This window comes from Mesoplodon densirostris, chromosome 5 (assembly GCF_025265405.1).
Source record: "Mesoplodon densirostris isolate mMesDen1 chromosome 5, mMesDen1 primary haplotype, whole genome shotgun sequence".
NCBI classification, from domain to species: Eukaryota; Metazoa; Chordata; class Mammalia; order Artiodactyla; family Ziphiidae; genus Mesoplodon; species Mesoplodon densirostris.
Window position 1 is genome coordinate 59,677,360 of NC_082665.1, and position 14,880 is coordinate 59,692,239.

General features: G+C 36.6%; 1 protein-coding gene across 1 annotated transcript in view; it reads right to left on the minus strand.

The window, feature by feature from the left end:
• Positions 1-837: 837 nt before the first annotated feature.
• ATG3 (autophagy related 3) overlaps positions 838-14,880 on the minus strand; it is a 29,285-nt gene continuing 15,242 nt past the window's right edge. The window contains exons 6-12 of the mRNA XM_060098932.1: positions 12,649-12,698; positions 10,525-10,606; positions 6,822-6,856; positions 6,421-6,576; positions 5,285-5,412; positions 2,703-2,771; positions 838-1,068 (exon numbers count right to left, since the gene is read on the minus strand). Coding sequence (XP_059954915.1) covers positions 987-1,068; positions 2,703-2,771; positions 5,285-5,412; positions 6,421-6,576; positions 6,822-6,856; positions 10,525-10,606; positions 12,649-12,698 — 602 coding nt within the window. The 3' untranslated portion in view covers positions 838-986. The remainder of the gene's footprint in view (positions 1,069-2,702; positions 2,772-5,284; positions 5,413-6,420; positions 6,577-6,821; positions 6,857-10,524; positions 10,607-12,648; positions 12,699-14,880) is intronic.

The window sequence follows — 14,880 nt, forward strand, 5'->3', positions numbered from 1 at the left end:
CTAATATGCAATATCAAACACCGCCTTAATTCTATCAAGATTTTCATTATGAAGAGTTCCTTAAAACACAAAAATTGGGTTACAATTGGAAAAGTGGTAAAAATAAAGGGGCACTGAAGGTAAGGCGAGTATTCTTGAATGATGAGGAATACAAACCAAGAAACAAACCAAGAAACCTTTGTTCCTTAGAGGCAGGGTTAGGCACTCCCACTACGTGCAAGATGGAAAGAAAGGGGACGAGGGGGCAATGTGGGGTACGAAGAGGATGTAACAGGAGTCCTCAAAGGGCCTGGGTTCTACTCTTTGGCTCTCAGCAGGTGTCCCTGAGTAGAACCACACTTAACCTTTCTGAACTCCCAGACCCGTATCTGTAAACTGATGTGATACAACAAAGGGATCCCTTTAAATTCTAATATTCTATCAGGCAATCACCATAGGAAAAATATTCCTGAATCCTTAATAAAAAAATAACTTTGGTGATACCAACTTAGTAAAACAATCCAGAAACAAAATAAGTAACAGCACTTAACTCATTTCCTGGCACACAGTAAGTACTTCATCAATATTAACTACTAGCAGATAGGAGACTTAGGGAGATGGTCAGAGAGGGGAAACAAAAGGAACAGAAGGAAGAAGGGAAGCTGAGTCTAGCATGCAGTATTTTCTAGCCCCAGCTCTCACATTATTACACATTTAAATACCTTCCTCATAAGTGTGAACCAAAAATACTCATCATTCTGTACGAGATACTTCTACACTTAAAGAATTATCATCTTTTGATAAGAAGCAAGAAAAGCGGTCTCTTTACACTCATTTTTATTAAACAAATAAGGCTGGTAGAGGAACTTTTTTTATTTAATGCATAAACATATAATTCTCTTTATTAGAGAAATTGTACATATTGGTGAATATGGTCAATGGTCACATCTATGGGTTAATTCTTTAAAAATCAGAACCAATAATTAGGATAGATTCTATGCTCTCTGTTACATTGTGAAGTGTCTTGTGTAGTCGTATTCTATTGTTGGAATGACAGCTTGTACAAATTTCAAGAAAATTAGAAGATACCTAAAGGTCTTTAGCTAAGGAAAACAGATTGGTAAATAGTTCTATATTTAAGCTAACATTGTAAATATCCATTTTATTAAGTAATAACTCCTCAGAAAAAAATACAGAAGACAAAATCTTAAATCAAGTATATTAAAAAAAATCATTCATGCAATTGGTGTCTATTCAGCATGAGGCTCTCTATAAGAATGACTGACCCAGCCGCATTTAATATTTGCATGTAAGACTTCTTAATGAGTACAAGTTCATATTAGCCCAAATATTTTAATATAAAAATAAAGACAAGGTTGTACATGTTTAAATGAGTGGGAGATGGTCTTTTTATTGCCTGTAAGTTTGCTAGAGTATGTTAGAAAATGAGACAGTGTAAAGAATATAAAAATACTGAAGGAAAAGAACAAAAAATAAGTAAAAACCCTCCATAAGGAATGATTCTTGGTTAGTATATGTACTTGCCATACATTATACTGGAATAGTCTTTAATAAATCTGCTATACTGGACTGTCTTTAATAAAGTTCTGAATTTTTTTCTATGTTCCACTGCACTTGGAAACATTAAGAGATTAATTTTTCTCAGGGGAATTGATGACAATTATGAATTATATAGAGAGTCTTCCAAGTTGCTACACAGCTTCCAAAACAGAGATAAATGCTCAAATTATGCATAATAGAATTTTAAGAGTAATTCTGGTTTGGACCAAAAGTTCTTAGTTTGTTTCAGTATCAAATCAGCCCAATGTTTCTCTGAGGCACACATTCTATTAGCAATGCTTAGTTTATCTGTAGTTCCAAGACAGTGGTGACCCCTCAGTCTACATCTAACACTGAGTGGCAGGAACCACCAAGTCGAATGTCAATCTAGCATCAAACTAATTCAAGCTATTTGGTATTTAAATCATTGATTCTTGACTGCTTTTGATGAATCCATGCTATGGGTACGTGTATTTCAGGATCCAGTAGTTTACTTAATTCCTCTTGTCAACCCCAGAGAAATAAAGAGGGGCTCTTATCTGGAGAAAAATGAAAATACTACATTTGAAGACTACCTGAAATAGATTTCAGGTGCTTTACTTTTTAATTAACCTATTTATTTAATCTGAATTCTTTCTTTGCTTCACAGAGACCTCAGACTGACAAAACCCAACTTTACTTTTACCTGATAGAAAAGTACGTTTTTGATAACATGTTAAATCAGAAATATACTTGAAAAGATATTCATGTGTTATCCTCTAAATTCACAGGTTATTCATCTTTCATCAACAGATTAAGCACTTTGAGTTTCTTTTCCATAAAGAGTTCACAGTTGAGGAACTGCATACTCTCAGCCACTGCCTCAACAAACAAAAGCACTTGGCAAGCTGCTACCTGGAAGTACATATTGCTCTGAAGCTCTGTAACAAGGCAGAGCTAACTGGTGCACACAGGGACATGTGCTTATCAACTGAACAAGGCCAGAACTATCACAATGTAACATTTTCTAAATAAATTAAGGACTCCCACTAAGACTTACAGATAAGCAGGGCTAAAATAAGTTATACTACTGTGCCTTAAAGTTTATACTAAATTTCCCAAAAAGGGGGAAAAAAAAATCCCAGAAGCAATTTGCCTCTAGTCGCATACACAGGTAAGGATACATATGAACACCAAGTTCTCCCCCTCCTTCTGCAACAGTCTCAATGATTTTCTTCATCACCTCAGCATGCCTAAAAGCAAAAGAACACATCTTATTAGTATAGATCAATTGGATCAAAGTAGGAAAAGTAAGTTTTTGTTTGTGAAGAAACCTACGTTATTACAGTCCGTGAATTAATTTTAATATATAACAGTACTATTGTAAAATATCCTCCCTACTCCCCAACAAGCCTGATTGTTGAGTCATGCAGACAGTTTTATTGTAGCCATGGTAGTCACAAATGAACACAATGGGACTAGTTAGCTTTCCTATAATGGGGGTGGAAGGGGGGTAGGGCAGAAAATCAGAGAAAGGGAAATCATGCCAGGGCATAAATGCAGAGCAAGGGCTTTCTGCTCTGAGAAACAAAAAAGAATCTAAACAGGCAAATTCAAAAAAGCTACATGGTAACAGCTGGTCAAAAAAAACACAAAGATATTTATAAGGCTGTGATTTTGACTGTTTAAATGTTTAACAGAGAGTAAACCAAAACTGAGTTAAAGAAAAGCCAACTGGTCAGAGTTAAGAGGTTTATATATATATATTTTTTCAGATTAAAATTATCTGATTCTATTTAGAAAAAACTTTTTGGCTTTATATAAAGAAGGATATTTATCTTAAGTTTTCCACAAATTTTTCTGTGGCCAACTGGTGAATCTCCTATGCTATAGAAAAAGGTGGCATCAAAGTAATTGCCTGAGCATATAATTGAGAAAAGGGCACTGTACAAAAGAAATGAACTTTTACACATATCTTGGCTTAAATAACACCGCTTCGATTTTTATAAGTACAACCTTCATGAAAGAGGCAGTCAACTTAAAAGATGAGAATAAATGTATTGGCACTGAGAATATGAAGACAGAATCTGAGGCAGCCAACGGCAAGGCCTAAAATGCCCTTGCTGTCTCATTTTACAGGCCCCCAGCTTTTTTTGGCCTTATTTACATTGTATTCCGTAATACAGTCATTTACTAAAATGTTTAACATCACTCGTTAAATTACTTATCTCTTTTTCCCACTGAGTAAAGTTTATACTTCAGCAAGAGACCTGCCTCAGTTTGATAAGCTCTGTCCTAAACTCTCAAGCCATAAGAGGAACCAAAAAAATAACTCTCAAAAGTGAAAACCTTTTAGATTAGATAATTTTTTTTTTTTTTTTTTTTTTTTTTTTTTTGCGGTATGCGGGCCTCTCACTGTTGTGGCCCCTCCTGTTGTGAAGCACAGGCTCCGGACGCGGAGGCCCAGCGGCCATGGCTCACGGGCCCAGCCGCTCCGCGGCATGTGGGATCCTCCCAGACTGGGGCACGAACCCGTGTCCCCTGCATCGGCAGGCGGACTCTCAACCACTGTGCCACCAGGGAAGCCCTAGATTAGATAATTTTAGATAGTTTTAGTTTTAAACTAATGACTCTTGAAATACTTTTCATAGTTAGCATTATTAACACTCTTAACATAAACAAACTTGAAAAATGAACTAGACTTCCTATGGGATAGGTTTTTGGAATAAAAAGGTTGTTAAAAATGAGAAGAAAGGGCCTCCCTGGTGGCGCAAGTGGTTAAGAGTCCGCCTGCCGATGCAGGGGATACGGGTTCGTGCCCCGGTCTGGGAGGATCCCATATGCCGCGGAGCGGCTGGGCCCGTGAGCCATGGCCGCTGGGCCTGCGCATCCGGAGCCTGTGCTCCGCAACGGGAGAGGCCACAACAGTGAGAGGCCCACATACCGCAAAAAGAAAAAAAAAAAAAAAAAAATGAGAAGAAAATATTAAAGGATTTTTTAAAACAAGACTGTTGCCTCTATAATTAGTCAATAGAATATCAGAGTTTTCATCTGAAAAATTCTGTTACCAAAATTGCTCAATGATTTGTAGAAGTTACCCATTAGAAACAACTGAAAGAATTTAGCATGTAACTTTTTTTAAGGAAAATTCTAAACAGATCATATACATAGATTCAGTTTCACTTATTTGGCCCTGTGAAAATACATTAATACAAAGAAATCCCAAATTATAAAATGTACTTGATTTGGTAGGGCTGAAAACCTCTTAATTGAAAAGTAAAGGAATACAAATTCTACATACATCTCCCTTCACTAACCAATAAAAAGAGATAAATAGGTCACCTAGAAAAAGCACAAAGTTAACTTTACATTGCACGTTCGCACAAAAATATAGCACAATAGAGCAAACCGTGTCTAAATGATTAGTACTTTTTAATCTAAAAAGGATCTTCGAAAGTATTCTTGGAGCTAATAACAGGAGTGAAATCACAAAGATCTATACTATAACTAAATACACACAAAGGACAAAAATTATTCCTAATGAATTTAAAACTTAAAGGAAATTGGTAAGGTTTTTTTTTCTTTGTCTTATATGTTATTTAAGCACAAAAACATTCCTAAGGAAGACAAAAGAGAATTTTATTTATTAAGTAAATTTTTTCTGTTCAGGCACCATGTTTATACAGACTCCCAAGTAGTAAATCCATGAAGTATACACACACACACACACACATACACATATGCACACAAATACACACAGACACACCTGCATGGGTGAACTGAACACATAGGAGGTGGTGGAAGATGAGGGTGATTTTCAATGGTCACTGTTTTCTTCACATGATCTTGACTGATGTCTTCATACATGTGCTCAACTGTTAAAGGCTGCCGTTGCTAAAACCATAAAAAGTACTTTGAAATTACCGTTTAAAAACTTTTAGGCCTAAACTTCAGGGTTTATACTTATCCCCACCTCCCACATCACTTGCAGTTCTGAATTCTATACTATTTAGAATCACCAGATTATTTGGGGCAAAGGATTTATTTACACCAAGTAGGGAGGGAGGGAGGAGAGAGTCTGTCCATCAAGGCTATGTGACATCAGCCACCATCTAATACAGAAAAGATCCCACAAAAAGGCAGGTTCATGGCTATCAAAACATTTTATAACTTTATAACATCTTTTAGGCCAATTTTGTTTTATTTTCTTGTTTCCCATTTATAGTCATTGGAATGACAGGTTAAACAAGTTAATTTTATTTCAGTTATCCTTTAATTCAATTAAGTGAAATTCTTAAGGAAAAAAACTACATGCAATATGATCATTCTGCAAATGCCTATATATCCAATAGATATAATCCCAAACAAAATTTAGTACAACAAACCAACTTCAATTTTCCTCACATTTTTTTTTTTTTTTTTTTTTTTTTTTTTTTTTTTGCGGTACGCAGGCCTCTCACTGCTGTGGCCTCTCCCGTTGCGGAGCACGGGCTCCGGACGCGCAGGCTCAGCGGCCATGGCTCACGGGCCCAGCCGCTCCGTGGCATGTGGGATCTTCCCGGACCAGGACACGAACCCGTGTCCCCTGCATCGGCAGGTGGACTCTCAACCACTGCGCCACCAGGGAAGCCCTTCCTCACATTTTGAAGGGATAAATAAGCTCAGGGACCAAGAAATAAATGTAAGAGATTATTTCTGTTTAATTCTTAGCAGTGGTGTTGTTACAATGAATAATTCACAGTTTCTTCAAAATAAGAATCAAACTCAACATTAATCACAAAATTATAAAACAAATGATTTGTAAAATTTAAAAGGCAGAAGTATATATATCCATGGGCCTAATGACAAAAGAATTCAACACAAAAATTTTAAATATTTACATTAAAATGTCTTTATTTTTACCTCATCATAGCCGAACAACCATAGTCGTGGTGTCTGGTAATATTTATCATAAGTGATGTAAAGGTCATAAGTTCTGGTTTGCAAAATAGCATCTTCACCTCCAGCATCAGTTTTAGCTTTACAAGCTTCTACTAGTTTCCTTGTATCTAGAGTAGCCTGGTAATAGTGGAGAAAAATTTACAACCATTAAAATCACTATGAATGTCATGTTTTAGAAAATCTATTTTTCCCATCTATTTTTTATTCAACAGCATATATAGCAAAATTTAAAGCTAAAATGTTATATACTGTAAACAATGTACACATATTAAAAACTTATTTGATAGATCAAGATATTAAGAACACTAATCTCCAAGTTTACTCATTAAAAATTAACTAAAGAAAAAACTTGATTTACAAACCTCATCTGTTTCCAACAATCCACTCTCTTCATATTCTGTTTAAAAAAGCAACAAAAGATTAATCAAGTTCGAAGTAATTTCCTAAACCAAATTACATATTACTTCAGAGTATCATTCAAAACCTAGGTTTTTGCTTTTGTTCTGACTGAAGATATTGAATAAACATGAGGGAGCTAATTCTATACTTCTAAAGCAGCAGACACTTTACCCGACAAAGCCAGAGAAAGTTAGCAGGCTTAAGGCTTGGTCTGTGCTACAACAGTCTATTACTAATACCAACTGGCACAATAATACTGTAGAGCCCTAGGTGACTCCATAAGGTGCACAAGGCTATTTATAGAATTGCATAAAACGTGCTCATTAAAGTCATTACTGACTTCCACTTAGCTGAATCCAGTGGTAAATTCCCAGTTTTCATCTTAATTGACCTCTCAGGAACATCTGGCATGATTTATTCCCTCTTCCTTGGAACGTTTTCTTTCCTCAGCCTTTAAGATACTACATTTTCCTGGCTTTCCTCCCACCTCACTAGCTTCTCCTTCACTATCTCTTATGCTGGTTCCCCTTCATCATCTACAGTAACTACGGCCTCAGTTTTTGGACCTTGTCTCTTCTTTATCCACACTTACTCCCTTGATGATTTCATCTAGTTCCAATGGCTTTAAATGCTGATGACTCTTAAATTTATTCCCTGACTGCAAACATGGATACTTAATTGTTCACTTAGGACTCCAATGAATGACTAAGGAGCAGAGCAAATATCACATGTCAAAAACTGAGCTCCTGGGCTTCCCTGGTGGCGCAGTGGTTGAGAGTCCGCCTGCCGATGCAGGGGACATGGGTTCATGCCCCGGTCCGGGAGGATCCCACATGCCGCGGAGCGGCTGGGCCCGTGAGCCATGGCCACTGAGCCTGCGCGTCCGGAGCCTGTGCTCCGCAACGGGAGAGGCCACAACAGTGAGAAGCCCGCGTATCACACACAAAAAAAAAAAAAAAAAAAAAAACTGAGCTCCTGACTCCCCCTCCAAAGCCATTCATTCACTCCTACAGTTTTCCCCATCTCAATAATGACATCTTTCCAGACGTCTGGGTCAAAAACCTTGGAGTCACACTTGAGTACTCTCTCTCCCTCATGTCACATCCAATCCAGCAACAAATCCTTTTTCGGCCCTACCCCCAAAATATGTCCAGAATCTGCAGTTTCTCATCACTTCCAATTCCTACTCGAGTCCATGCCACAGTCATTTCTTGCCTAGATTATCAAAATAGCCACCTAACTGTTGTCCCTGTCCCTTCACTCTATTCTCAACACTGCAGTCACAGTCATTCTGTTGAGATGTTAAATCTCATTCTCAGTTGTTCCTCTACTTAGAAAAACCCTCCAATGGCTTCTTGTCTCACTGAGTTAAAGCCAGGGCCCTACACGATCTGGTCCCCGGGTTACCTCTCTGACTCCATGCTTTATTACTCTCCTCTCTAGACATAGGAGCCTCCTTGCAGTATTTTATACAAGCCACACATGCTCGCACTTCAGGGCCTTTGCACTCTTCCTCAGATATCCAAATAGCTTGTCCGTTCACTTCCTGCCAGGCTTTACTTAAAAGGCATACCCTCAGTGAGGTTCTTCCCTGACTAACCTATTTAAAAATTACAACACTCATCGTACTACAAGACTCCCGATCCCCTCCCACCTTTATTTTTCTCCCTAACACTTATAACCATCTAAGACAGTATATGTTTTGCTTATCTACTGTTTTTTGTCTGTGTCCCCTAAACTAAATATTAGCTCCGTGAGATCATGTCTACTGCTTTATCCCCAGCACCAAATACAGTATCTGAAACATAGATACTGTATTGCTTGATAAATATTTGATGGATGAAATGATGATAAATATTTGATGGATGAAAATTAACTGTTATATTAGATACCAACAGCACTGTTTTTAAGCAAAATTCCATATATAGCAATTGTTTCTTTAACTCTATCCAAGGGAAATGTAACAAACATACTAAAAGCCTGCCAGATATTTAAGGCAGTCCCACAGCTTGTACTCTAAAAACAGTGCTTTATTCCTAAGGTTCCCCACTCCAACCGGGACAACTGTATGCCATTCAGAAACAAATGGAACCCAGAAAGAGTATCTGTACAAGAAGGTGGTTCTGACAGTTATGAGGCATCCACGTGGAAACGAAACTAAACAATCAGATGTGAAGTTCAGGAGATCTGGGTTGGGGGTTTAGACATGGATGTCTTGAGCACAGAAATGGTATATGAGGTTGCTGTGAGCAATTTCGGTTACAAGTAACTCATTTGGATTTCCTCAAAGAACAGGAGTACACAATGGAAATAAGGACAAGACTCTTACTAGAATTCAGGAACAGATATACAGCCAGGTTTCACAGAAACTCAAAAGTAATTTAGGAAACAAAACTTTAAAAGGTACCTTTAAGTAAAGGCTACTCTGGTTGATTAGGCTATGCTGTCACCTCCTCCTCATCGAACACCACTTGCCATTATGGTGCTTCAACTCGACTGACACTACCTTCTACTTCTGCATTCTCTCTCACTAAATCCTACGTATTGGGGGGATTTAGCCATCTTACAGCCTCCAAAATACCTACCCTGTCTTTTTTATATCCTCTTCCTTTTTCCAACTAACCCTCTCCCTATACATACACATATTCATATTTAAACTCTCATAGAGAATCTAATGTAATTTATACACCATTTTTCCTGTTGTAAACAATTCCGTGCCAGATCACAGTATTCAATTACAGAAGTCATAAGAGTAGATAAAAATCTACCTGGGAGTGAGCAGAAAAAAAAAAAAAAGTGAAACCCCATGAAACAGTTAACATTTAACAGTGAAGCAGAAGTAAAAGAGCCCAGCAAGATGACTTAAAAGAAACAGTCAAGGAAAGTGGAGGAAATCCTGTGTCAAAAAATCAAGGGAGGAAAAATAAGAGGAGGAAATGGTTAACAGGATCAAATAAATAATGCAAAGAAGGTAAGTATAATAAAGACAGATTGGATTTAACAGAGAGGTTGTCCTGATGACAGCAATTTCTTCATCTAATTTTAAATATCTGAGGTTTCACCTGTATTAAAGATGATCATGCTAATGAAATAGGAAGCTTTGAATAGCCGTATACTTTTAGACCTGTATTACTGTGTTCTGTTAGTACAGTGGGTTTCAATCTCTTGTAACAATGATTCACTAATGCAGTGAGTCTCAGCTAGCAATCCTAGGAAGGCAGTTCAGATTTTCAGGGAGCAGTGGGGGGATTCCATGTAGTTCAAAAGGCCCCATTAAGAATCACTATCATAAGGTTTTAGTAGTAAGATGTTATCAAAAAGGAAAAAGAAAATACTAAATGCCAGAACAAATTTTGTTCTGTTCTGAAAGAATTTAAGAATTAGCTTAAGAATCTGTGTCTTACAGCTGTACCCAGCATTAAAGATTTATGATCAGTACTGATCTCAGCAGAAATAATGCTGTCACGGCTATGCTCTGGGTGAAGTAGAAGAGTCCAAGACCAAGATAAGTTCTGTGCTGATTAAATTTAAACTAAACAAATCCCCTCTAGGCTGTTAAATGTTAAATTTAGAACTCAGTGGAGTAGAATTCTTAACTCACATCAATTACATAAATTCTAAAAGCAATATTCTATTGTGATTAAAGCAAATCCAGAAAACGAATACCTTCCATATCTGCAGCTTCTCCTTCATCTTCCTCTTCCTCCTCCTCACATAATGCTGAGCAATCTTGGAGTTTTATACTGTCCTTTGAAATTGATTATATTTAAAGTCACTTAAATATGTTCATTAGTTCAAATACTGAGCACCCACATGCCAGCACAGTGCTAACTAACCACTGTAAAAGTAAGAGTGATAAGATATTTCTTATGCTCAAGAAACTCCCCCATCAGATGACAAACCTGTAAGCCAATCTTTAAGAGTGATGTGTTAAGTGCTGTGACTGAAAAACATAAAAGTATCATAGAAGCACCAAGTCAACTAAAAAAGTTGGCAGTTCCACTTCCAACAAAACAATACTTCTAGTTAAGCAATTCATTAGTATTAGAAAACTAATTCAAAGTTAACTTGCACACTTAAAGGAGAAAAAGCTATATATCTATAAATCACAATACATTTATAAGTTAAATTTATTATTATAAATAATACCATATTCTCTAATTTGTTAACATTCCTGACTGAATTAAGCAATTACAGTGATTAGAACACATAAGATTTCAGTTCTTAACTATATTTGCACTAGAATGAAATAATGCTAACCAAAGCTAAGCCTAATATACAATTATCATTTTCACAAAATTAATATTCTAAAAATCTGAAGTCAATGTAGTAGGTAAAAAATTGGACATTTAGTTTCACCTAATTTATAATTTTACTCTGGATAGCAAGTATTCTAAGCACTAAATTATAAATAATCATGTAAATTCTATATTAAACAGGAAGTGACAGGGAAGATATATTCTAGTAAATTATTCTAAATATTCAACCTTTACTAGGACATAAGAATGTTAAGTGGGATACAAAGTACCATATTAACCATTATTGCGTTTATTAAAAATTCTTAGAAGAATTACCATAAACCTATCAAACAATGCTCTCCACACTCCTCTGCCATTTATCATTCCCAAAGTCTGAAGCATACATACTAATGGCTGGAGTAAACAAGAGCTTCTGAAGCAGCAAAGCCATTTATGTAATTTTTCCTTTATCATTCAAATTCTCCAAAAAGTAAAACCTCAAAAGGATGAATTCTCAGGCTAATGAACTGAACCTTAAATCCCTAACAAGCATAAAATTGTACACAGGGAAAAAAAATATTGTTTTGGTTTCTAACACCTTCTGTTAAGCCCCAGTAACAAATCCCCAAAGATCCAAATGACAAAAACACATAAAGAAGACTATCTTAAACTAGGAACTGTTGTAGTTGAATGTTTCATAAGGACAAAAGGAACACAATTATTCTGTCCGAATATTCTATCCTCTATAAGAGATTTGACTGTGAACAAAATAGTTAAGAAAAGATAAGGGTGAAGGCATTTCGTATATTTTTCTATATTATTTCAAACAACTATATCAAAAATATGAAGAAAACTGTAATCATTCTTTCTCTAGAAATGGAAAAGCTAATGTAATACAGATAGTCTAAATTAACTGAAAACTTACAAGCAGAAACTTTCTACCCAGTTATATATTTTTACCCTTCCTTCAAATAAACTGTACAATAAAACCCATTTAGCTTCCACTCATCCAAAATGTCATGATTTTGGATGACATAAAGTTTCCTTTAAATTTTCAAAACAAAAAAACAAGAATCCCTCAAATTAGCAGTAAATTAAGAAACTACAGAAGAAATGAGTAAATTACTTAATGTTTAAACTACAAATTTAAACACGATACCATCAGCAGCTACTGATCAGCAAGTAAATAAATCCTCTCCAAACCTCCACTTGAAGACCATTTGGTACTTATACTTAAAAAAGCCGTTTCTTTTAAAATGGTCTAGAAATCTCCCCAATTAGTAAAAAAATTTGTAGATTTTAACCAGTTACAATCTCAAAAAATGTTCTTCTTAACCATTTGACAGATTAAAGAAAAGAGAGGCACTGGGAAACAGCAGGGTTTTGGTATGTTGATGTAGAAAAATGAGAGGGAATAAAATAGCTGGAATTTAAAAGAGCTTGATAATAAATAATTAGAGTTTGCATAAAAATGATATGAATAATCTCAAAATAAATATACATGCAAATAACTAGGTCACTGAATTTAGAAACATAAGTAAACAACCAGTACCTTGCTTTCCAGTGTAATCTCCTTAACTGCTTCGGTTATTCCTGCAATACCTGTTTAAAATTCAGCAGAATATAACTAAAATTAAGTTGTAAACATCCTCCATTTATCTGATTTAAGAAATATAAAAACACTTAATATTACCTAAATTCTCAAAGTTCTCTGAAACAAGGAGGCAATGTTAGCAGCACTTTTACAAATGAACTCTAATAGGAATAAATAATCCCAAAGGCACCTTTCATATTAAAAATAAAAATTTTTAAATACCAATTTAATATTTTACCATAAATTATTCTACTCTATCATTCCTCATTCACTATTCTTCACTTATTTACTTTCCTTGTGTGAGTCTATCTAAATAAATATTCATCCTCAGAAAATGAACAGATTAAGAGATTACAGGAATCATACTGGGTTGGTCAAAAGGTTCATTCGTTTTTTTCCGTAAGATGGCTCTAATAGCACTTAGTTATCTTTAACTTCATTCTCCAAACAATTTTGTTAGATTGTATGTGACAGCTGTCATATCAGCATGCATTTAAAAAAAAAAACATCAAAATTGGTGAATTTTTGTGTAGCCATTTTACTGTTGAGGATGGAAGAAAAAAAGCAACATTTTCTGCATATTATGCTTTATTATTTCAAGAAAGGTAAAAACATAACAGAAATGCAAAAAAAGATTTGTGTAGTGTATGGAGAAGGTGCTGTGACTGATTGAACATGTCAAAAATGGTTTGTGAAGTTTCATGCTGGAGATTTCTCTCTGGACAATGCTCCACGGTCAGGTAGACCAGTTGAGGTTGATACGGATCAATTAGAGACATTAACTGAGAACAATCAACGTTACACCACGTGGGAGACAGCCGACATACGCAAAATATCCAAATCAAGCGTTGAAAATCATTTGCACCAGCTTGGTTATGTTAATCACTTTGATGTTTGGGTTCCACATAAGATAAGCAGAAAAAACCTTTTTTTTTTTTTTTTGGCTGTGTTGGGTCTTTGTTGCTGTGTGCGGGCTTTTTTTTTCTCTAGTTGCGGCGAGCAGAGGCTACTCTTTCTTGCGGTGTGTTGGCTTCTCTTGTTGTGGAGCATGGGCTCTAGGTGCACGGGCTTCAGTAGTTGCAGCACGGGGGCCCTAGAGCACGCGGGTTTCAGAGTCGTGGCACGTGGGCTCTGGAGCGCAGGCTCCGTAGTTGCGGCGCACGGGCTTAGTTGCTCCGCGTCATGTGGGATCTTCCTGGACCAGGGATCGAACCCAAGTCCCCTGCAATGGTAGGCGGATTCTTAACCACTGCGAAGTCCCTGGAAAAAACCTTCTTGACTGTATTTCCGCATGCGATTCTGTACTGAAACATAATGAAAACGTTCCATTTTTAAAACAAGCTGTGACGGGCAGTGAAAAGTGGATACTGTACAATAACGTGGAATGGAAAAGACTGTGGGCAAGCGAAATGAACCGCCACCAACCACACCAAAAGCTGGTCTTCATCCAAAGAAGGTGATGTTGTGTATATAATGGGATTGGAAGGGAGTCCTCTATTATGAGCGCCTTCTGGAAAACCAAACGATTAATTCCAACAAGTAATGCTCCCAATTAGACGAACTGAAGGCAGCACTCAGTGAAAAGCGTCCAGAATTAGTCAACAGAAAACACATAATCTTCCATCAGGATAACACAAGACCACATGTTTCTTTGATGACCAGGCAAACACTGTTACAGCTTGGCTGGGAAGTTCTGATTCATCTGCCATATTCACCAGACATTGCACCTTCGAATTTCCATTGATTTCAGACTTTACAAAATTCTCTTAATGGAAAAAATTTCAATTCCCTGGAAGACTGTAAAAGGCACCTGGAAAAGTTCTTTGCTCAAAAAGATATAAAGTTTTGGGAAGATGGAATTATGAAGTTGCCTGAAAAGTGGCAGAAGGTAGTGGAACAGAAGGGTGAATACATTGTTCAGTAAAGTTCTTGGTGAAAATGAAAAATGTGTCTTTTATTTTTATTTAAAAACCGAAGGCTCTTTTTGGCCAACCCAGTATTTACATTTAAACCTGCACTGAAATTTTTTCAACGAGATCCTGGTTATACTAAATATGCTATTTACGGGCTTCCCTTGTGGCACAGTGGCTAAGAATCTGCCTGCCAATGCAGGGGATATGGGTTCGAGCCCTGGTCTGGGAAAATCCCACATGCCGCAGAGCAACTAAGCCCGTGAGCCACAACTACTGA